This window comes from Suncus etruscus, chromosome 17 (genome assembly GCF_024139225.1).
Source record: "Suncus etruscus isolate mSunEtr1 chromosome 17, mSunEtr1.pri.cur, whole genome shotgun sequence".
NCBI classification, from domain to species: domain Eukaryota; kingdom Metazoa; phylum Chordata; class Mammalia; order Eulipotyphla; family Soricidae; genus Suncus; species Suncus etruscus.
In genome coordinates this window covers 1,372,976-1,394,615 of record NC_064864.1, presented here as the reverse complement: position 1 = coordinate 1,394,615, position 21,640 = coordinate 1,372,976, and the positions used below count along the sequence as shown (strand labels likewise).

At 52.1% G+C, this 21,640-nt stretch overlaps 1 protein-coding gene across 3 annotated transcripts in view; it reads left to right on the top strand.

Moving 5' to 3' along the window:
• Nucleotides 1-353: 353 nt before the first annotated feature.
• The window catches only part of STOX1 (storkhead box 1), a 30,106-nt gene continuing 8,819 nt past the window's right edge, over nucleotides 354-21,640 (top strand). For all 3 annotated transcript variants that reach the window (XM_049790480.1, XM_049790482.1, XM_049790481.1), the window contains exon 1: nucleotides 354-657. In XM_049790480.1, coding sequence (XP_049646437.1) covers nucleotides 354-657 — 304 coding nt within the window. The remainder of the gene's footprint in view (nucleotides 658-21,640) is intronic.

Genomic DNA, 21,640 nt, shown 5'->3' with positions numbered 1-21,640 from the left:
CCTCTTACTAGGGTCCCCAAAAGCAAGTGGGGGTGGCGGAGACCCCATTCTTGGTCCTCTTCCTGGGACCCCCAAAGTAAGTGGGCGATGGCAGAGACCCCATGAGCCCCCTCTCACTTGGGCCCCCAAAGTCAAGTGGGGTGGCGGAGACCCCACCCACCTGGTCCTGGACTGCAGGGACCCGGGCTAGCCACCGGGCACAGAAAGCTCCCAGGGGCGGCCCCTTGCCTCCCTCCCTCGCTCCCTCCCTCCCTCCGGCCCGGCCCGCCCACCGCCGCCCCTGCCCGTCCGTCCGGCCGGCCGTCCGCCCGTCCGGTCCCTCGCGGCCCCCGGCTCCCCGCGCAGGGCCGAGCATGGCCGCGCCGGTGCAGCTGGCGCCGGGCTCGCTGGCGCTGGTGCTGGGCCGGGCCGAGCCGCCCCCGTCCCGGCCCCGCGCGCGGGGCGCCCTGGCCGTGTTCCGCGCCTTCCGCCGGGCCAACGCGCGCTGCCCCTGGGAGCCGGCGCTCGCCCGCGCCGCCCGCCGCCTGGCCTTCCAGGGCTGGCTAAGCCGCGCCGTGCTGCTCGTGCGGGCGCCCCCCGACTGCCTGCGGGTGCTGCGCGACGCCTGGGCCCGCCGGGCGCTGCGCCCCCCGAGGGGCTTCGTCCTCAGGGCGCTCGGTGAGTCGGGGCGGGCCGGGGGGGCCTGGGGAGGACGCGGGCACAGACCTGGAGGTGGACACGGAGGTGGACGTGGGGAGGACGCGGGCACAGACCTGGAGGTGGACACGGAGGTGGACGTGGGGAGGACGCGGGCACAGACCTGGAGGTGGACACGGAGGGGGACGTGGGGAGGACGCGGGCACAGACCTGGAGGTGGACACGGAGGTGGACGTGGGGAGGACGCGGGCACAGACCTGGAGGTGGACACGGAGGGGGACGTGGGGAGGACGCGGGCACAGACCTGGAGGTGGACACGGAGGGGGACGTGGGGAGGACGCGGGCACAGACCTGGAGGTGGACACGGAGGGGGACGTGGGGAGGACGCGGGCACAGACCTGGAGGTGGACACGGAGGTGGACGTGGGGAGGACGCGGGCACAGACCTGGAGGTGGACACGGAGGGGGACGTGGGGAGGACGCGGGCACAGACCTGGAGGTGGACACGGAGGGGGACGTGGGGAGGACGCGGGCACAGACCTGGAGGTGGACACGGAGGGGGGCGTGGGGAGGACGCGGGCGAAGACCTGGAGGTGGACACGGAGGTGGACGTGGGGAGGACGCGGGCACAGACCTGGAGGTGGACACGGAGGGGGGCGTGGGGAGGACGCGGGCTCAGACCTGGAGGTGGACACGGAGGTGGACGTGGGGAGGACGCGGGCACAGACCTGGAGGTGGACACGGAGGTGGGGTGGGGAGGGGGGGGAGGTGGGGAGGGGGTGGGGAGGACGCGGGCGAAGACCTGGAGGTGGACACGGAGGTGGACGTGGGGAGGACGCGGGCAAAGACCTGGAGGTGGACACGGAGGGGGGCGTGGGGAGGACGCGGGCGAAGACCTGGAGGTGGACACGGAGGTGGCCGTGGGGAGGACGCGGGCACAGACCTGGAGGTGGACACGGAGGGGGGCGTGGGGAGGACGCGGGCGAAGACCTGGAGGTGGACACGGAGGTGGACGTGGGGAGGACGCGGGCACAGACCTGGAGGTGGACACGGAGGTGGACGTGGGGAGGACGCGGGCGAAGACCTGGAGGTGGACACGGAGGTGGACGTGGGGAGGACGCGGGCGAAGACCTGGAGGTGGACACGGAGGTGGACGTGGGGAGGACGCGGGCACAGACCTGGAGGTGGACACGGAGGGGGACGTGGGGAGGACGCGGGCACAGACCTGGAGGTGGACACGGAGGGGGGCGTGGGGAGGACGCGGGCGAAGACCTGGAGGTGGACACGGAGGTGGACGTGGGGAGGACGCGGGCACAGACCTGGAGGTGGACACGGAGGGGGGCGTGGGGAGGACGCGGGCGAAGACCTGGAGGTGGACACGGAGGTGGACGTGGGGAGGACGCGGGCTCAGACCTGGAGGTGGACACGGAGGGGGGCGTGGGGAGGACGCGGGCGAAGACCTGGAGGTGGACACGGAGGTGGACGTGGGGAGGACGCGGGCACAGACCTGGAGGTGGACACGGAGGGGGGCGTGGGGAGGACGCGGGCGAAGACCTGGAGGTGGACACGGAGGTGGACGTGGGGAGGACGCGGGCACAGACCTGGAGGTGGACACGGAGGGGGGCGTGGGGAGGACGCGGGCGAAGACCTGGAGGTGGACACGGAGGTGGACGTGGGGAGGACGCGGGCACAGACCTGGAGGTGGACACGGAGGTGGACGTGGGGAGGACGCGGGCACAGACCTGGAGGTGGACACGGAGGTGGACGTGGGGAGGACGCGGGCGAAGACCTGGAGGTGGACACGGAGGTGGACGTGGGGAGGACGCGGGCGAAGACCTGGAGGTGGACACGGAGGTGGACATAGAGGTGCGGATGGGGAGGACACGGACAAAGACATGGACATGGACACGGACACAGAGGTGGGGATTAAAAAAGAAAAGGAGACGGAGGTAAAGACGGGATGAAAATGGACACAGACATGGGTACCGAGATGGAGCTGGGCTGCTGGGTGTCCCCCAATGCTTGATTCCCTTGGATCCACTCCCCCCCTCCTAGATCTACCAGTCCCAGTCGCCTCAGGCCAACCCCTGAGTGCCAGAGACCCTCTGCCACTTCCACCCGGAGTGCGCTGGGTTCCCTGGTGGACCAACTTGTTCCCCCCCTAAGAAAGTGTTGCCCGGGTCCTGGTGGAGAGAGAGCTCAGGCCCTGTGTGCCTGCTTTCACGCTGGACATCAAAGGCCAGAGAGATAGTCCAGAGGTCTTTAACAAACGGGGTCCCCGAGCGTCACATGGAAGCCCCTGAGTGCTGGGGTAGCCCCTTCCTCCACACTCCCCAAAATAAAAGAAAGTCTAAGATGGGGCAGGAGCAGTGGCGCAAACAGTAGGGCATTGGCTTTGCACACACTGACCTAGGACGGACTACAGTTCGATCCCCTGGCGTCCCATATGGTCCCTCAAGCCAGGAGCAATTTTTGAGCACATAGCCAGGAGTAAACCGGCCACCAGGTGTGGCCCAACCCCCCCCCAAAAAAAAGAAAGAGAAAGTCAAGGAAAGGGGTGTTCGTGGAATGGGGCTCTTGAGAGGCTGCGGGTTCCCCGAGCCGGAGCTGAGGTCAGGAGACCCGGACTGAGTCCAGGCTTTTGGACCCCAGGGCTTGGCACAGCACTTAGGGCACCTGGCCAGCGTTGTCAGGCATGTGCGTTGAGTGTGTTGTGTTGTGTGTTGCCGCTGGCTTTTCTCTTCATGGTAGACTTGGAGCCCACAACAGTCTGTTTTTTTTCTGCCCTGCTTGGGTGTGGTGGGCTTGGAACAACACCCTGCTGAAATGTGGGGTTTGTCACCTGCTTGGGGGGGAAATAAAAAAGTGACAAATGGCCCTTCCCACATCCCCTTCCTGGTAGCAAGCAGGGACAATCCCGCCTTCCCCCTTTTCAGAGCCCAGAGGTTCTGCCAGCACTTTCTTGTCCCAGGAAGAGTCTTAGGGGCGAAAGGAGCCCTTTGGCCTGTGAGCTGCCCCTGGCAACCCACTTCTGTGCATCCCTATGGGGTGCCAGTGAAAAACACAGTTGCTCCAGGCCTGGCTTTTGTCTCCCCCCCAAGGGAATTCCTTGCTCTCTGATTCATCCATCACCTGTTCTCATCTGAGCTGGCGCCAACCAGCAAAAGGGTTTGTCCCTGATCCCAGAGGGGATCAAACCGAGGTCCTTCCTTGGCTAGTGCTTGCAAGGCAGACACCTTACCTCTAGTGCCATGTCACTGGCCCCTGTACTTTGTTTTTTAAGGATCATTTCTTCTTCATAAAAGCCTTTGGCCATTGGGAGCACAGCTGTCAGGCCGAGACAGAAGTGCAGGGGCTGAGGGGGTGTCTCTCCCATTCTCAGTCCCACTGTCCTCCTCTGGCTCAGCTGAACTAAAGGCTCCCGGAGCCCCAGACCATCCGGGCGGGTATCTCAGAGGCTCACCTGCTCACTGCCCGCTACTTACACTGTGTTGTTGTTGTGTTGTTTTGGTTTCTGGACTTCAGCTGGCTGTGCTCAGGGATCATTCCTTGGGGAATGCTGGGGGTGGAACCCAAAAGGCAGGCAGGCAGGCGTCCTCTCTCTGTCCTGTACCACTTGTTTATTTATGTTGTTCTTATTGCTGTGGTGATTACTGGGGGTGAAGGGGGCATTCTGGGGTTCCTCAAGGCCTGTGCTTCCCAGCACCTCTCGACCAAGGGTCCTTGTTGAGGACCTGCCCCTATTGTGTGGGGCTTATACACCCCTAACTTTAGGGCGGTCAAAGCATAGTTTGCACTGTTGGTGATTGCAGACCTCTGAGTTGCTGGGATGGTGGTCGGCGTGGGGGACCTTTGGCTGGGGTGGGAGGACAGGGATGTGACCAGAATCTTACCAGGCAGACGCACTGTCTCCCGCCCAGGCCTGAATGGGCAACGCACTCGAGTTTTTGCATCTTTTCTGTCTCTTCACTTTCTCCACCCCATCACTTGTCTGATGTCGTTCTTAGGATAAAGGCTTGTCGTGAAAATTGGGCTTGTCATGTGTTTTTTGCCACGATAACCTGGAGCTCACTCTGCTTTGGGGGCCATGAGTGAGTTTGTGGTGGTGGTGAAGATGGAATTTTTTTTTTAATTTTGTGGGTTTTTGGATCACACCCAGTGGAACACACTAAATTGTACAGATTTTTTTGAGGGGGGCAAACCTGGCAGTGCTAAGGGTTACTCCTGACTCTGGGCTCAGAAATCACTCCTGGGCCCGGAGAGATAGCACAGCGGCATTTGCCTTGCAAGCAGCCGATCCAGGACCAAAGGTGGTTGGTTCGAACTGGTGGTTGGTTCGAATCCCGGTGTCCCATATGGTCCCCCGAGCCTGCCAGGAGCTATTTCTGAGCAGACAGCCAGGAGTAACCCCTGAGCAATGCTGGGTGTGGCCCAAAAACCAAAAAAAAAAAAAAAGAAAAAAGAAATTACTCCTGACAGGCTCAGGGCACCATATAGGATGTCAGGAATCAAACCCAGGCCTGTATTCGGTGTACTGCATGCCAGGCAAATGCCCTGCCACTGTGCTATCACTCAGGGCCCCATTTGTGCAGTCTTACTTCTGGCTCTGAGCTCAGGATCACAGTAGGCCAACTGGAGGACCCTGTGGGTTGCCGGGGTCACAGGCAGACACCCCCACAGCTGCACTGTAGCAGGCAGCGAGGCCCCTGCTGCTGCTGTTTCAAACTGAGGCTATTCGCACATGAAAGGGGTGCCCAGTGGGGGCTCTTCTGCTTGCTCAGCTGCGGTGGGAGGGGGGACTCTTGTATTTGCCAGTGACTCATTTGCTTCGAGACCTTAACTGCTGCGGAGGGGAAAGGTTAACTCGGTCTCGGATGAGGAGACCACTTGGCCAAATAAGCCTGTTCCCTTCTCTGAGACTGATCAACGGACAGGCTTTCTCTCTCTCCTCTCTCTTTCCTCTCTCTCTCTCTCTCTCTCTCTCTCTCTCTCTCTCTCTCTCTCTCTCTCTCTCTCTCTCTCTCTCTCTCTCTCTCCCCCCCCTCTCTCTCTCCCCCTCTCTCCCCCCCTCTCTCTTTATTTTTTTTGGGGGGGACCCACATTGCTGTGCACAGGGATCACTCCTGGCTGTGCTTAGAAGACCATATAGCATTCCAGAAATCAAATCAGGGCCCGTCAGGAGCAGGGCAAGCGTCCTACCTGCTTTACTATTATCACTTTAGACCCTAACTCCTTTTTTTCTTTCTTCTTTTATATTATTTTATTTTTGGGGGGGGGGAATCACACCTGGCCGCACTCAGGGGTTACTCCTGGCTCTATGCTCAGAAATCGCTCCTGGCAGGCCTGGGGGACCATATGGATGCCGGGATTGGAACAACCGTCCTTCTGCATGCAAGGCAAACACCCTACCTCCATGCTATCTCTCTGACCCCTATTTTTTTTTTATTTTTGGGCCACCCCTGGTGGCACTCTGGGATTACTTCTGCCTATACTCAGAAATTGCTCCTGGCAGACTCAGGGAACCATATGGGATGACAGAGATTAAACCCAGGTCCATCCTGAGTCAGCTGAGTGCAAGGCAAATGACCTACGGCTGTGCTTCTATCAGTCTGGCCCTCCCAGCTTCATTTTGAAATGAAATTATTTTGGGGTTGAGGTCACACCCTTGGAGCTAGTCCCTGCTCTGCATTTGAGGGTGCTCCCTGTGGTGCCTTGCAGTGCTCTCTGCATGTGAAGTAGGCACTCAAGTCCCTTTCCAACCACAGTTTTTTGTTTTGGGGCCACACCTGGTGACGCTCGGGGTTCCTCCATCGGAGATTCCACAGACTGATTCAGGTCGGCTACATGCAAGGCAGATGCTCTACCCCTTGCGCTATTGCTTCGGCCCTAACCAACATATTTTTGTCTTGGCCTTCCTAGTAGTGTGGGAGCGACACTGCCTACCCTAGAGCTGCACCCAGTGGTGTTAGGGAGCCTGTGCAGTCCTGAGACTCAAACTCAGGGCCCTGGGAATGCCAGGCATGTGCCCCAGCCCTTTGAACTGTCTCCAAGGTCTGTCTCCCATCCCCAACCAACTCTACTCAGCAGTGCTCAAATATTGAACTTTGGTTCCCAGGATTGAACTTGGGGCTTCTACTTGCTTCTCCACCCAGCAGTGCTCAGGGGTTACTCCTGGCTCCACGCTCAGAAATTGCTCCTAGCAGGCACGGGGGACCATATACGATGCCAAGATTTGAACCGATGACCTTCTGCATGAAAGGCAAATGCCTTACCTCCATGCTATCTCTCCAGCCCCGAGTTGTTTTTTCAATTCCTAGTTTGCCTTTTTCATTTTGTTTTGTTTTGGTTCATACTCAGCAGTGCTCTGGGGTTCTTTCTGACTCCATGCTGTGTTTGTTGTTTGGGGGCCACTCCCAGCAACACTCAGGCTCAGGGGTTACTCCTGGCTCTGCACCCAGGAATTGCACATTGGATACGGTGCCTGCGCACTACTGACCCAGGTTGAATCTCTGGCATCCCATGTGGTCCCCCGAGCCTGTTAGTAGTAATTTCTGAGTGTAGAGCCAGGAGTGACCCCTGAGCAACGCCGGGTGTAGCTGAAAAACCAAAACCAAAACCAAACAAAATCAAGGCTCCTAGTTTTGATCAGTTGAACAAATCATTTACCATGAAGTTTCACATTCTGGGTTTCATATTAACCTTGCACGCCTGGCCAGTGCCCAGTGCTAGCTGCACAGAGCAGTTCTCTATAGTAGTAAAAGAAAGCCGTGGTGGGGGGCCAGAGCGATAACACAGAGGTAGGGCATTTACCTTGCATGAGGCCGACCCGGGATGGACTCAGGTTCAATCCCTGTCATCCCACAGGGTTCCTCAAGCCTGCCATGAGTGATTTCTGAGTGCAGAGCCAGGGGTCACGCCTGAGTTCTGTCAGGTGTGACCCAAAAACCAAAAAGCTGTGGGAAATCCTCCTTAAATGCATCCACTGAAATGACCCCAGTGAACTGAAGCCAACTGGATACTTTTGAGATGGGATGGTCACTTCAAATGTCACAAGGAACAAAATTACTGTTTGTTTCTTTTTGATGGGGGGGGGGTTGGGTTTTTGGATCACATCTGGAGGCTCTCAGTGCTGACTCTTGGCTCTGCGTTTAGAAATTGCTCCTGGCAAGCTCAGGGGTCCACATGGGATGCCGGATATCAAGCCTGGGTTTGTCCCAGTTGGTCACATGCAAGGCAAATGCCCTATTGCTGTGCCATCACTTGGCCCTTCACCTTTTTTTTTTTATTCTCCACCAATGCACCTGAGATCACTCGGCCCCTGGCCCCATCCTTTCATATTTGTGTTCCTCCTCCTCCATTCAGTTTCTTTTCTTCTCGCTATACTCTGGCTTCAAGGGTGTTTGAGACAACTCCCATTTGGACCATTGCATTTTTTTCATGAAATTATTTAAATACCATATATAAGTGATATCATTCTGTATTTATCCTTCTTCTGGCTGACTTCATTTAACAGAACATCTTCTAGTTCCATCCACATTATGCAACTTGCATGATGGCATCATTTCTTACAGCTCTGAAGTATTCCATTGTATCTATGTGCCACATCTTCATGATCCACTCGTCTGTTGTCGGACATCTAGGTTGATTCCAACTCTTAGTTATTCTATTGAGTACTGCAATGAACAGTGGCATGCGCACATCCTTTTGGATGAATGTTTTTCGTCCTGGGATAGATAACTCAAAAGTGCAATTGCTGGGTCATACGGCAGCTCAATTTTGAGTTTAGTGAGAATCTTCCATACTGTTTTCCATAAGGGTTGGACCAGGGAGCATTCCCACTAACAATGGGTAAGAGTTCCTTTCTGACCACATCCCCGCCAGCAGAGATTGTTCCCAGTATTTTTGATATGTGCCATCATCACAGGTTATCTTTATTTGGATTTCCCTGATGATAAATAATTTTTCTTTTTTTTTTTTTTTGTTATTTTTTGTTTGTTTGTTTTGTTTTGAGTCACACCCAGCGGCGCTCAGGGGTTACTCCTGGCTCTACACTCAGAAATCACTCCTGGCAGGCTTGGGGGACCATATGGGATGCCGGGATTTGAATTGCAGTCCTTCTGTAGGCAAGGCAAATGCCTTATCTCCATGCTATCTCTCTGATCCCGATAAACAGTTTTTCATGTGTTTGTTGGCCATGGAAAGGTTTTCCTCAGAGAAGCGCCTGTTCATTTCCTCTCTCCATTTTGTTTTTTGTTTTTGTTTTTAGGTCACACCCAGTGGCGCTCTGGGTTACTCCTGGCTCTACACTCAAAAATCACACCTGGCAGGCTCAGGGAACAATATGGGATGCCAGGATTTGAACCACCATCAATCACTTGCAAGCAATCGGCTGCTTGCAAGGCAAATGCCCTACCGCTGTGCTATCTCTCCAGCCCCCATCCCCTCCCCATTTTTTTTTTTTTTTTGGTTTTTGGGCCACACCCTGTGACGCTCAGGGGTTACTCCTGGCTATGCGCTCAGAAGTCGCTCCTGGCTTGGGGGACCATATGGGACGCCGGGGGATCGAACCGCGGTCCGTCCGAGGCTAGCGCAGGCAAGGCAGGCACCTTACCTTTAGCGCCACCGCCCGGCCCCGCCTCCCCATTTTTTGAAGGGGTTTATAGGTTTTGGTTTTGTGGAGTTAACCTTTTTTTTTTTTTTTTTTTTTTGGTTTTTTTTGGGCCACACCCGGTAACACTCAGGGGTTATTCCTGGCTATGTGCTCAGAAGTCGCTCCTGGCTTGGGGGACCATATGGGACGCCGGGGGATCGAACCGCGGTCCGTCCTAGGCTAGCGCAGGCACCTTACCTTTAGCGCCACCGCCCGGCCCCTGGAGTTAACCTTTGTGAGTACTTTGTATATCTTAGATATCAAACCTTTGTTGAGTGCAAAATTTTTCTTCCATTCAGTTAACTGTCTTTTTCTTTTGCCATACAGAAACATTTTAGTTTGATGGAGTCCCATTTATTCAGATTTCATGCTAGAGCCCTTGCCATTGGCATCCTATCATTGAAGACTTCTCTGAGGTCTAAATCTTGGAGTGTTCAGACCTGGGGGATGGATGTGCTTCAACCCTTTAGGGTAACCCCTCGAGCCCCATACTTGAGTTCTCTTATTCCGTTAAATTGGATTGATATCAAACTATTTCTCAAATGTTTGTAATCCTGCAGGCATTTCCTTGCATGCTGATGGCCCCGGTTCAATCCCTAGCATCCCTGAGCCAGGAGTGACCCTTGAGTGTGGAGTCAGGGAGTAAGTCCTGAGTACATTAAGTGTCATCTAAAATTTTTTAAAAATTAACTAATTTATTAATTAAAATATATTTTTGTGTGATTTCTCCAGTGCTATTACATCAGGTAATGCTGCCAGATTGGCCTCAATCAACTCCACTCAGGCCTCCAAAACGGTGAGCCTGCGAGACAGGGAGCAGCTGGGCCAAAGGGGTCACAACTAAGTGCAAGTGGAGGAACCTTCAATTCGGTCCTGGGGTGTTGGCTGCATGGCACTTGAGAGAGAGGATATTCTTTTTTTTTTTTTTTTTTTTTTTTTTTGGTTTTTGGGTCACACCCGGCGATGATCAGGGATTACTCTTGGCTCTGTGCTCAGAAATCGCTCCTGGCAGGCTCAGGGGACCATAGGGGAAGCCGGAATTTGAACCACTATCCTTCTGCAAGCAAGGCAAACACTCTATCTAAATGCTATTTCTCTGGCCCCGAAGAGAGAGAGGATATTCTATGAATAAGTGGAGAGTTTCAGTCTTCAATCTTTCTTTCAGAAAGGAAGAAGAGGGCTGGAGAGGCCTCTGGGAAGTGAGAATATGACAATGGTCTGTTGGTCCCTCTTGTGGGCTGAACTCCAGAGGGTAAGGGCCAAAGAGGGAAAGATGCGATTGTTTTCAGGGTGAGGGGGCCAGGAGCCAGGACTGTAGAGGCAAAGGGCTCTTTGGGTGACTTGGGCCAACAACTCTGCCTGGACACATAAATGTGTTTTTTTGTTTGCTTGGGGGCCACATCCGGCAGTGCTCAGCAGTTACTCCTTTGCTCCTGGCTCTGCATTCATAGACCACTCCTGGTGGATTTGGAGGACCATATGGGATGCTGGGGATCAAACCTGAGTTGGCCTATGCAACGCAAGTGCCCTCTCTTCTGTCCTATTGCTCCAGGCTCACAAGCAGCATTTTGTGCGAGAGTCTTAGCTGAGATACAGCCTTTTTTGTTTTGTATTTTTGTTTTTTGGGTCACACCTGGCAGCGGTCTGCACTCAGAAATTGCTCCTATCAGGCTTGGGGGACCATATGGGATGCCAGGATTCGAACTGGGGTCTGTCCCGTGTTGGCAGTGTACAAGGCAAATGCCGTACCGCTGTGCTATAGCTCTAGGAGAGGACTTTTCAAGGCAGAATAAGCTTCTAGAAGCATTGCTCAGGGACTCTTGCATCGTGATCAGAGCTTCTGACACTATGCAAGACCTGCGGACCCACTTCAGCTTCCTTGGGGGCTGTGATTGATGTTTTCATTTTCCAGCCCGTGGACTTACCCTCAAATCCTTCCTTGAAGAAATCCACATCTGCCCAGATGTTACAGGAAGCCTTCAGTACTGCAAACCAGGGAATGAACCTTCTGGTTTCTTTCTGTCCCTCCCCTCCAAACAGCCTAGAATGGCGTCTCTGTCAAGCTCATTGCTGCCAGTCCTGTTCCCCAGGGGGGCTTTTGTCTTGAAAGTTAATCTTTTTAGGAGACCTGAAGAGCCTGTGATCAACTCCAAAGCAGCTGGAGTGTGTCGGGGCATCCGGGAGAAGTGAAAGGGACCCTTGAAACCTGGTGATGTTTTTCAGATTGGGGCACAGAAGGGGGGAACAGGGTCGTGACCCTGCCAGGCAGCTCTGCTGAAAATCCAGATTCTGGGCTGACCTGTTCTTTAGTGGGGATCACTTGACCCTTGTCATCCTGCTGTGTCCACCAGACCAGGCACTCAGACCCGGGCCTGGGTTCAAGCAGGCTCCTCTGGGCCCTCACTCGCGGATTTTCCTCAGGTGTGGCAGGTATTTCTCAGCCCTAAGTTGGACTCTTTCTTCCCTGCGCCGTGGAATACTGGGTGAATCCTGCATCCATGTTAAGTGTGACACTGACTTTGGCTCCGTTTTCTAAGATTTCCTTTTAGCACAGACTGAAAGGGCGCGGGGTCCCTAGGGCTGTAACTGTAGACGCCCCCTTAGACAGTGAGCCTAGCTGGAGCCTGCGCAGCTGTGACAGCTCCTACCTGAAGCCCTTTTGATTTTATTTCATTCTCTTTGAGTCTCTTGACATGCAAAAGCCAAAAATGGAAAATGGCTCGAATAGTCAAGAGTAAAGAAATAATGCTTGTAATCATGGTGCTTAAATAAAATTTATATAAAAATTAATTAATTGGGGCCGGGAAGGTGGCGCTAGAGGTAAGGTGTCTGCCTTACAAGCGCTAGCCAAGGAACGGACCGCGGTTCGATCCCCCGGCGTCCCATATGGTCCCCCCAAGCCAGGGGCGATTTCTGAGCACATAGCCAGGAGTAACCCCTGAGCGTCAAACGGGTGTGGCCCAAAAACCAAAAAAAAAAAAAAAAAAAAAAAAAAATTAATTAATTAAAAAAGAGTAAAGAAATAGACACAATTCAACATCTCAGAACAATGGAATAAACATCTAATACTTAGCACCGATAAGATGTAACCTTTTCTTTTTTTTTTTTTTTAGTATTTTTGGGGGTTGTTTTTGGCCACACCCAGTGGCGCTCAGAGCTTACTCCTGGCTCTGTGCTCAGAAATCACTCCTCGCAAGCTCAGGGGACTATCTAGGATGTCGGGGATCAAACCTGGGTCTGTCCTGGTCAACTGCATGCAAGGCTAACGCCCTACCGCTGTGCTATTGCTCCGGCCCTAATTTTTTTTATGTTTGTTTTTGGGCCACACCAGTGGTGCTCAGGGCTTACTCCTGGCTTTGAGCTCAGGAATTACTCCTGGCAGTGCTTGAGGACCATATGGGAAGCTGGAAGTTGAACCCAGTTTGTCCTGGTCCAAGGCAAGTGCCCTGCTTGCTGACACTTTGCTGTAAATAGCTCTGAGTGTGGCATATTTTGGCTTCACAATATGAAGGTGATAGAGGAACAGCATCTAGAAGCTTTAGCGGTGCCTTCAGCAGCACCCACTTTCTCTGCCCCCCCCCAAAGAGATGGAGTGAATAGAAACATGTGGTCTTGACTATTTATTTACCTTGGTCGAGGTGTGTTTTATCGACAGCCATTTAGAGACCCCTGAAATGTGGGATGAACAGTGAGGGGTAGAATTTGTCCCAGTGGCCAACTCAGGGAATTAGCCCGGCTATGGACCCTGGGCTCACGCTCTCCCCAGCTTTGTTGGCCTACTGGATGGGGCAACCCAAGTCATCAGGGCCTGTCATCAGGTTCATCTCCTCCTGATCACAGGGACTGAAGGAAAGACAGACAGGTGAGGCTTATTCCCATTCCACAGTGATGTCACGTCACAGGACTGCTATCAAGGCTCTTTTTTTTGTTTGTTTTCTGGGCCACACCTGGTGGTGCTCAGGGGTCACTCCTGGCTCTGTGCTCAGGGGTTTACTCCTGGCTCTGTGCTCAGAAATTTCTCCTGGCAGGCTGAGGGGACCATATGGGATGCTGGATTTTGAACTAGGGTCCGTCCTGTATTGGCTGCTTGCAAGGCAAACGCCTTACCACTGTGCCAAAGCTCCAGCCCAGAAGATGGGAATATGACTGAAGACTCCAACTTGCCCTTGAAGACAAAAACTACAGGGCAGAGAGTGTGGGTAGCTGAGATTGCTTTAAGTCAAGGAGCGTTTCCTATTCAGCAGCCTGCAAGGAAACAGGGACTTCAGTCCTCAGTCCTGGGCTCACTGAGACCTGAATTCTGCCCAAATCTGAATGAGCCTGGGAGGGAGCAGCTCTCGATGAGCCTCCCAGTGGGAGCAAGATGGACCTGGGGGGGCCGGGAAGGTGGTGCTAGAGGTAAGGTGTCTGCTTTGCAAGCGCTAGCATAGGACGGACCTCGGTTCGAACCCCCGGTGTCCCATATGGTCCCCCCAAGCCAGGGGCGATTTCTGAGTGCATAGCCAGGAGTAACCCCTGAGCGTCAAATGGGTGTGGCCCCAAAAAAAATTAAAAAAAAAAAAAAGATGGACCTGGAAATGCACTTTCAGCGGAGCAGCCTGTGATGAAGATAATCCATCCCCTTGTGAAATGTTGTATGATGAAACACTATGCTTACGTTCTATACTCCTGAGTGAAGTCTTAAACATCCAGAGGGGGAGTCTTGGGGCTGGAGATAATACAGTGGAAAGGGCGTTTGCCTTGCACATGGCCTGCACTCCAGCCCCACCTCCGACACCCTGTATAGTCCGGAGACCCACCAGTAATGACCCTGAACACACAGCCAGGAGTAAGTAATGAGCCCCCCTGGGTGCGACTCAGGAAAACACAAAAACCCTTTTGGTTTTCACAGCTTCTCCCCACAGCTGGGAGTGCCTTGTATCTCTACCCAAAGTGAGGATGGTGACCTATTGGGGGAGGGATCTAAGGGTTCAAAGGGCGCCTGAAAGGAGGGAGGGCACCTCTGTTTCATCTTCTTTCCTATTACTGTCAGTCACCATGAGCCACTTGGAGCAAAGGACATGTGTCACTCAACTGCAGTATTGATGGCCATGGAAAGGCCCCCCTATTTTCTGCCCCTGGCCAGTGGAACTGGGGTGATGAAAGCTGCAGCCGCTTAGGATCCCTGCAGCTCCTCAGTTCAGCCCTCCGAGGGGCGGTTCTGACCAGGGGCATCTCCCAGAGGGGAAGCCCTTTGTCAAGGGGCCCAAAACAAACCCACCTGTGGAAGAAAGGACTCAGCTTCCCACTAGGCCCGCCTGCCCCTTCCTGCAGCCACTCAGTTCTTTTGGGTTTCTAATGTGTCTCCGTTCTTTTATTTTACAAAAAATAACGCCGGCAGGGAGAGGGGGCTTAGTGGTCTGAAAGCCTTTCTCCTTTTTGTCCCCGGGTTGTTTGATTTTCTACACCTATTTTGAAGTTCAAACACAAACTCTTTCTTTCAAGTGGGGGCTGGCAGGCAGTGGTCTCTTATCTCTGATGCGACCACATTGTTAACCTAGATGAAAGTGCCGTTTAAAAGCAGGAAAGTTTCGTGGATTGCCTGGAACAAAACATGCTTTCGAAGCCGTTCTTCTCCCGGAGTGTACTTACAGTTTTCTGCATGCTCTGTTGTCATCTGCCATGCATGAGGAAGATTCCTTTCCCACAGTGTGATTCAATACAGGCCACAAAAATAAAATGGGCTCCGGTTTCATGAGTCCAGGTAATTAGCAGAGCTTGGGCGACTCTGTTAAACTGTCGGAAGATCAATAATGCATGAATTTCTGGCAGACTGCCTCGCTGAGTCCACAAAAGTTCTAGCTAGCATAACATTCTAGACCTTTTTTTTTTTTAAAATAATAAAGATGTTGGGTTTTAAATATTAGATAATATAAAATTGATTGCCTTGAATGTCATTTTGTCAAATTAATTTTTTTAGTGTAGCAATACAGCAACTTTCCAGGTGCAAGTTTTCTAAGGGAAACCTTTCTTCTCTTTCACCTATTTGTTTTTATTTTAATTTATTTCCTTATTTACTTATTTATTTATTTATTATTTTTTGGCTAGACCCGGTGGCGCTCAGGGGTTATTCCTGGCTCTGTGCTTAGAAATCACTCCTGGCAGGCTCTGGGGACCTTAATGGGAGGCCGGGGATGGAACCCAGGTCTGTTCTAGGTTGCCACGTGCAAGGCAAATGCCCTACCGCTGTGCTATCGCTCCAGCCCCATCTTTCAACTACTTTGATGGCACTCTCCTATGGACCCTCAACATCAAATCCAGGAGCCTTTAGTTCAAATGTCAGAATTTAAATGCCACAATGGGACCTTCAGGGAATTTATTCCGGTACCTTCACAGTGTATCCTAAAAGTCAAATATTGCATGGGTTAGTTTCATTCTCTAAATATATTTTTGTTTTGTTTTATTTTTGTTTGGGGGCCACACGTGCTGTCACTCAGGGTTTACTCTTGGCTCTGTGCTCTGAAATCACTCCTGGCAGGCTTGGGGGACCATATGGGATGCTGGGGATTGAACCCAGGTTGGCTATATGCAAGGCAAGCGTCCTGCCTGTTTTGCTATCACTCTGGAACTCTTTTTTTTTTTTTTCGGTTTTTTTTTTTTTTTTTTTTTTTGGTTTTTGAGTCACATCCGACAGCGCTCAGGGGTTCTTCCTGGCTCCACACTCAGAAACCGCTCCTGGCAGGCTCAGGGGACCATATGGGATGCCGGGATTTGAACCAATGACCTTCTGCATGAAAGGTAAATGCCTTACCTCCATGCTATCTCTCCAGCCCCACACTCTGGCACTCTTTATTTATTTGTTTGTTTGTTTTTGGGCCACACCCAGTAACACTCAGGGGTTATTCCTGGCTATGTGCTCAGAAATTCCTCCTGGCTAAGGGGACCATATGGGATGTGGAGGGGGGGGATCGAACTGCAGTCCATCCTAGGTTACTGCGTGCAAGGCAGACGCCCTTTCGCTTGTGCCACAGCTCCTGCCCTCCGGCACTCTTTAAATGTAGTTTGATGTTAAACTTTGTCCCTGAACTTAAGCTAGACATTAGGTAGCAAAATAAACACACTTAGCTTTAAGGAAGGTGTTTATTTTATTTGGGGGGGGGGTCACACCTGGCAGTGCTCAGGGGTTCCTCCTGGCTCTACGCTCAGAAATACCTCCTGGCAGGTACAGGGGACCATATGGGATGCTGGGATTCGAACCAGCCACATTAGGTCCTGGATCTGCTGCTTGCAAGGCAAACACTGCTGTGCTAAATCTTCGGCCCCGCCCCAGTTGTTTTCTGTGCCCACCAAGAGTGATCTTTGAGCCAGAGTCTGGAGTAAGCCCTCAGTACTGCTAGATATGTCCCCCTCAACAAACAAAAAATAAAATGGTGATGTATAGTACAACTGGTAGGGGATCTGCCTTGCACACAGCCAAACCATGTTCGAACCCTGGCACCCATATGGGCCCCTGAGCCCTGCCAGAGTGATCCCTGAGTGTAGAGCCAGGAGTAAAGAACTGCCAGGTATGGTCCACAAACCAACCAATCAATCAAATGGACGTGGTTAGCGAAATGCTCCTAAACTAATCAACGTGTGACTTCAGGGGTGGCATGAATGTCATCCGAACCCGCTTTGCTTTGCTGATTGCTCAGGCATCGGACCCACACTGGGAGCTGGGCCTGATCTCTGTCCTGCATCTGTTGGCTTTTCTGTCCCCCTCTCCCCCTGGGCAGAGCCACCTTGTTAAATGGGCCTTTGTGTTGATGCTGATTCTCCTGTTGAAGCAAGTGCGAAGTTTAGCTTTGGCTCGATTTAGAAAAGCAGCCAACAGAGAATCCGTCCACTGCAGGCAGATGTCGTGAGGGGTTAGTCTCTGGGGGAAGCTTTCCCCAGGGCCTGGGCTCTTTGGACTCGTTTGAGTCCAGTTCAGTTCAGCCGCCCCTTAGGTCCTTGTGGAAGGGCAGCCTGGCTGAGTTCCTATCTGCCGGGTGTGATTCTTTGACTTTGAGAAGACAGTAGACTCATGCTGGTCTTTGTGCCTTATGACTGGCCTTTGCTGAGAGGAAACCCGAATTCGGGTGGGGTCTTCTTCAGGCACACCAGCAGTTAGGAATTATCACCAAGTCGACTGTCTAGCCCAGCTTTCCCAGAGGCTATTATCAGGCACCAGGGCACAACGTGACTAGTTGATACATAAGAATGAATGTAGGGGCCAGGAAGGTGGCGCTAGAGGTAAGGTGTCTGCCTTACAAGCGCTAGCGTAGGACGGACCGCAGTTCGATCCCCGGCGTCCCATATGGTCTCCCCAAGCCAGGGGCGATTTATGAGCTCATAGCCAGGAGTAACCCCTGAGCATCAAACGGGTGTGGCCCCCCCCCCAAAAAAAGAATGAATTTAGCATGCCTTGCATGCAGAAGGACGGTGGTTCGAATCCCGGCATCCCATATGGTCCCCCAAGCTTGCCAGGAGCGATTCTGAGTGTAGAGCCAGGAGTAAAGTCTGAGTGCTGCCGGGTGTGACCCCCAAAAATAATTGAAATGTTATGAAGCTGGAGTGATAGCACAGAGGATAGGGTATTTGCCTTGCATGCGGCCAACCCATGATCAACCCAGGTTTAATTCTTTTTTGTTTTTGTTTTTTTGGGGGGCCACACCCATTTGATGCTCAGGGGTTACTCCTGGCTAAGCGCTCAGAAATCGCCCCTGGCTTGGGGGGACCATATGGGACGCCAGGGGATCGAACCGCGGTCCTTCGTTGGCTAGCGCTTGCAAGGCAGACACCTTACCTCTAGCGCCACCTCTCCGACCCCCAGGTTCAATCCTTGGCATTCCATATGGTCCCTCAAGCCGGCCAGGAGCAATTTTGAGTGCAGAGCCAGGACTAACTTCTGAGCACTGCCGGGTGTGCACCCCCCAAAAAACCCCAACAATAAAACAAACAAAAGAAATATTATCTACCACTTAAAGTTTTTGAAGAGTATAGCAAGAATATTGTAGGGGGGGGTATAATGGTATGAAGTCTAGCAGACATTAATGTGTATGGCACTCCTGTCATGGTATTTTTCTGTGGCAACTATTCTTTCACACTGGACACAGTCCACAATACCAGGAATACCAGTCTGTCTCAACAGAGAGAACGTTCTATGAACTGTTTGTCTGGCTCCAAGCCATCGCTGGCCTGCTGACCCCGGCTCCAGCTCCAGCACCACAGCAGGCCTGGACTTCAGGGCCAGCGTAAACTCAACTCCTGAGCCAGAGTGAGAGCATAGTGGGAGGGCGTTTGCCTTGCACACAGCTGACCTGGGTTCAATTCCTGGCATTCCCATATGGTACCCAGATATTACTCATTTGGTACCCAAATTTCTGAGTATAGAGCCAGGAGTAACCCATTAGTGCCACCAGGGCTGGCCCTAAAACAAAAATCAAAATAAACAATCAATAAAACCCAAGCAAATAAACAAAATAAAACCAACCAATCAACAGGGACTTGAAATAAATGGTGGCTCCAGCTTTGAAAGGATTCCTGCGTCGTTTTATGTCTTTCCCTCAGGCTCCGCTTATCTACCAAATGTGACGATTTATTCACCTGAGACTTATTTTAGCAACAAGTATGAAGGAAATGTACTGCAGTGGTAGAGCATTTGTCTTGCATGCAGCTGACCTAGGACAGACCGAGTTTCGAACCCCCGGTGTCCCATATGGTCTCCCAAGCCAGGAGTGATTTCTGAGTGCATAGCCAGGAGGAACCCCTGAGCAGTGTGGCCCAAAAACAAACAAAAAAGAAATGGCCCCTTGGGCGGCCTCCATGCATGCTTATACTTTCTCAATGCTGAGTCTTTCTCCTGTCTCCCCATGTCCCCCAATCTGAGGTTCAGAGTGACTGGGTTGAGAGCCAAGGATGAGGTAAGGCTTGAAAGTGCATTGTGTGGTTAAGCAAAAGCCTTTTAACATTTTGCCCTTTATTTCACTATTCTTTTTTTTTTTTTTGGGTCACACCCAGCAGTGCTCAGGGGTTACTCCTGGCTCTACGCTCAGAAGTCACTCCTGGCAGGCTTGGGGGACAATATGGGATGCTGGGATTCGAACCACTGACCTTCTGCATGCAAGGCAAATGCCCTACCTCCATGCTATCTCTCCGGCCCTTATTTCACTATTCTAAGCCTTATTTTTGTAGGAAAGGAGAGACCTTTTTTTTTTTAAAGATAATTTGTTTTAATGATTATTATTATTATTATTGTTTGTTTGTTTGTTTGTTTTTGGGTCACTCCTGGCAGCGCTCAGGAGTTACTCCTGGCTCTGCGCTCAGAAGTTGCTCCTGGAAGGACCATATGCTGGGGGACCATATGGGATGCTGGGATTCGAACCATCGACCTTCTGCATGCAAGGCAAATGCCTTAACTCTGTGCTATCTCTCCAGCCCCGATTATTTTTTATATAAAATCTTTATTTAAGCACCATGATTACAAGCATGATTTTAATTGAGTTTCAGGCATAAACATGAAGTTAATTTTTAAAATTTAGGCCCCTTCTCTGTTGGAATGAAGGGCTTATGATGCAGGTGATCAGTATAAGATCACAAGAACAAAAGATATTGGGGCCAGAGTGGTAGCACAGCAGTTAGAGCATTTGCCTTGCTCGTGGCTGGTGAGTTCGATCCCTGGCATCCCTTATGGTCCCCCAAGCCTCCCAGGAATAACTTCTGAGTGAAGAGCTAGGAGTAACCCCTGAGCAAAAAACCCTGGTTTTTGGTGTGACCCAAAAACCAAAGAAAAAAGAACAGAATATATATCTGAGACTAGAGAAGGAAGATGTATAAAACTTGAAAGCTACTTGTTTGGAAAATGAAGTATAAGGACTTATGCTAAAGAAGTAAAGAACAGGGGCCGGAGAGATAGCATGGAGGTAAGGCGTTTGCCTTTCATGCAGAAGGACGTTGGTTTGAATCCCGGCACCCCATATGGTCCCCCGTGCCTGCCAGGGTCGATTTCTGAGCATAGAGCCAGGAGGAACCCCTGAGTACTGCCGGGTGTGACCCAAAGAAAAAAAAAAAGTAAAGAATAATTGAAGTTGTGTGTTCTATATTTTTGTATGGTTGAGGAAGGAGATGAAAGAGAAGAGAGTAATTTTTTTGTTGATTGTTTTTGGTTTTTGGGCCAGACCTGGCAGCTTTCAAAGGTTGCTCCTGGCTCAGTGCTAGAAATCGCTCCTTGCAGGCTTAAGGGACCTTATGGGATGCCAGGGGATTGAACCCAGGTTGACTGTGTGCAAGGCAAACGCTCTACCCATTTTGCTATCACTATAGCCCCCAAGAGAGTAAATCTTGGGTGCAGAAGAAAAGGAATGAAACTAGGTCGAGGTTTGTCACCTCTGAGTCACTTTTGGTCAGCCTATGGCCCACTTCTCTAATTGCCAGCCTAATTCACCAGGTCTCTCACAATGCCAGAGGGATTCAGGCATTCCTGGTGGGATAGACCGGAGCCTCAGGAAGAGGCATCTTCTTCCCTAGGCTGCCAAAGTCCTGTAACCTCCCCACCCCAGAGATCCCCAGCCTGCCGGAGAGAAGCTTAAGCAAACAAAGCGAAGCTGCCAAAGTGTTGTTTAACAGCGGATTTGCCCTGACAGCTACCAGCAAACTGTCTTTCATCTTTGTCCAGAACAGGAAGTACTTCAGGCCACTGACCAAATTTTGACTATGACTTGTCACACCCTGCCAAACTACACACACACACACACACACACACACACACACACACACACACACACACACACACACACACACACCTGCCAACAACCAATAAAGTGTGCTGACTTTACTGTACATTTCTGAAGCTTTCAACCGTGAAAGCCAGCCTTGGGTCCCAGCACTCGTCGCAGACGGTTGGTGACATGTCACTGCTCTCATGAACACTCTGACCTCTTCGTACCCCAGACGTGCACCATGGAGATTTCTTCTCTGTGAAGAATCACCTGAGAGCTTGTCAGTCACGCAGAATCAGAGGCTTCCTTTCGACATTCTAAACTGGAAACTGCACCTTAGCATACACCCGTTGGTGGTTCTCATAAGAGCATTTTAGTTTAGTTTCATTTTTTTATGGGCCACACCTAGCGGAGTTCAGGGGTAACACCTGGCTTTGGGCTCAGGGGGTCTTTCCTAGCGGTGCTCAGGGGATAGATGGGATGCAAGGGAGGGAACCCAGGTGGGCTGCATGGAAGCCAAATGCCCTCCCCGCTGCGCTATCCTATGAGCATTTCTGAAGCATCCTGGGTCTGAATCTTTCTATCTACTTTGTCACATCGGCTGTCAGGAATCATATTTAAGATACCTTGACCATTGA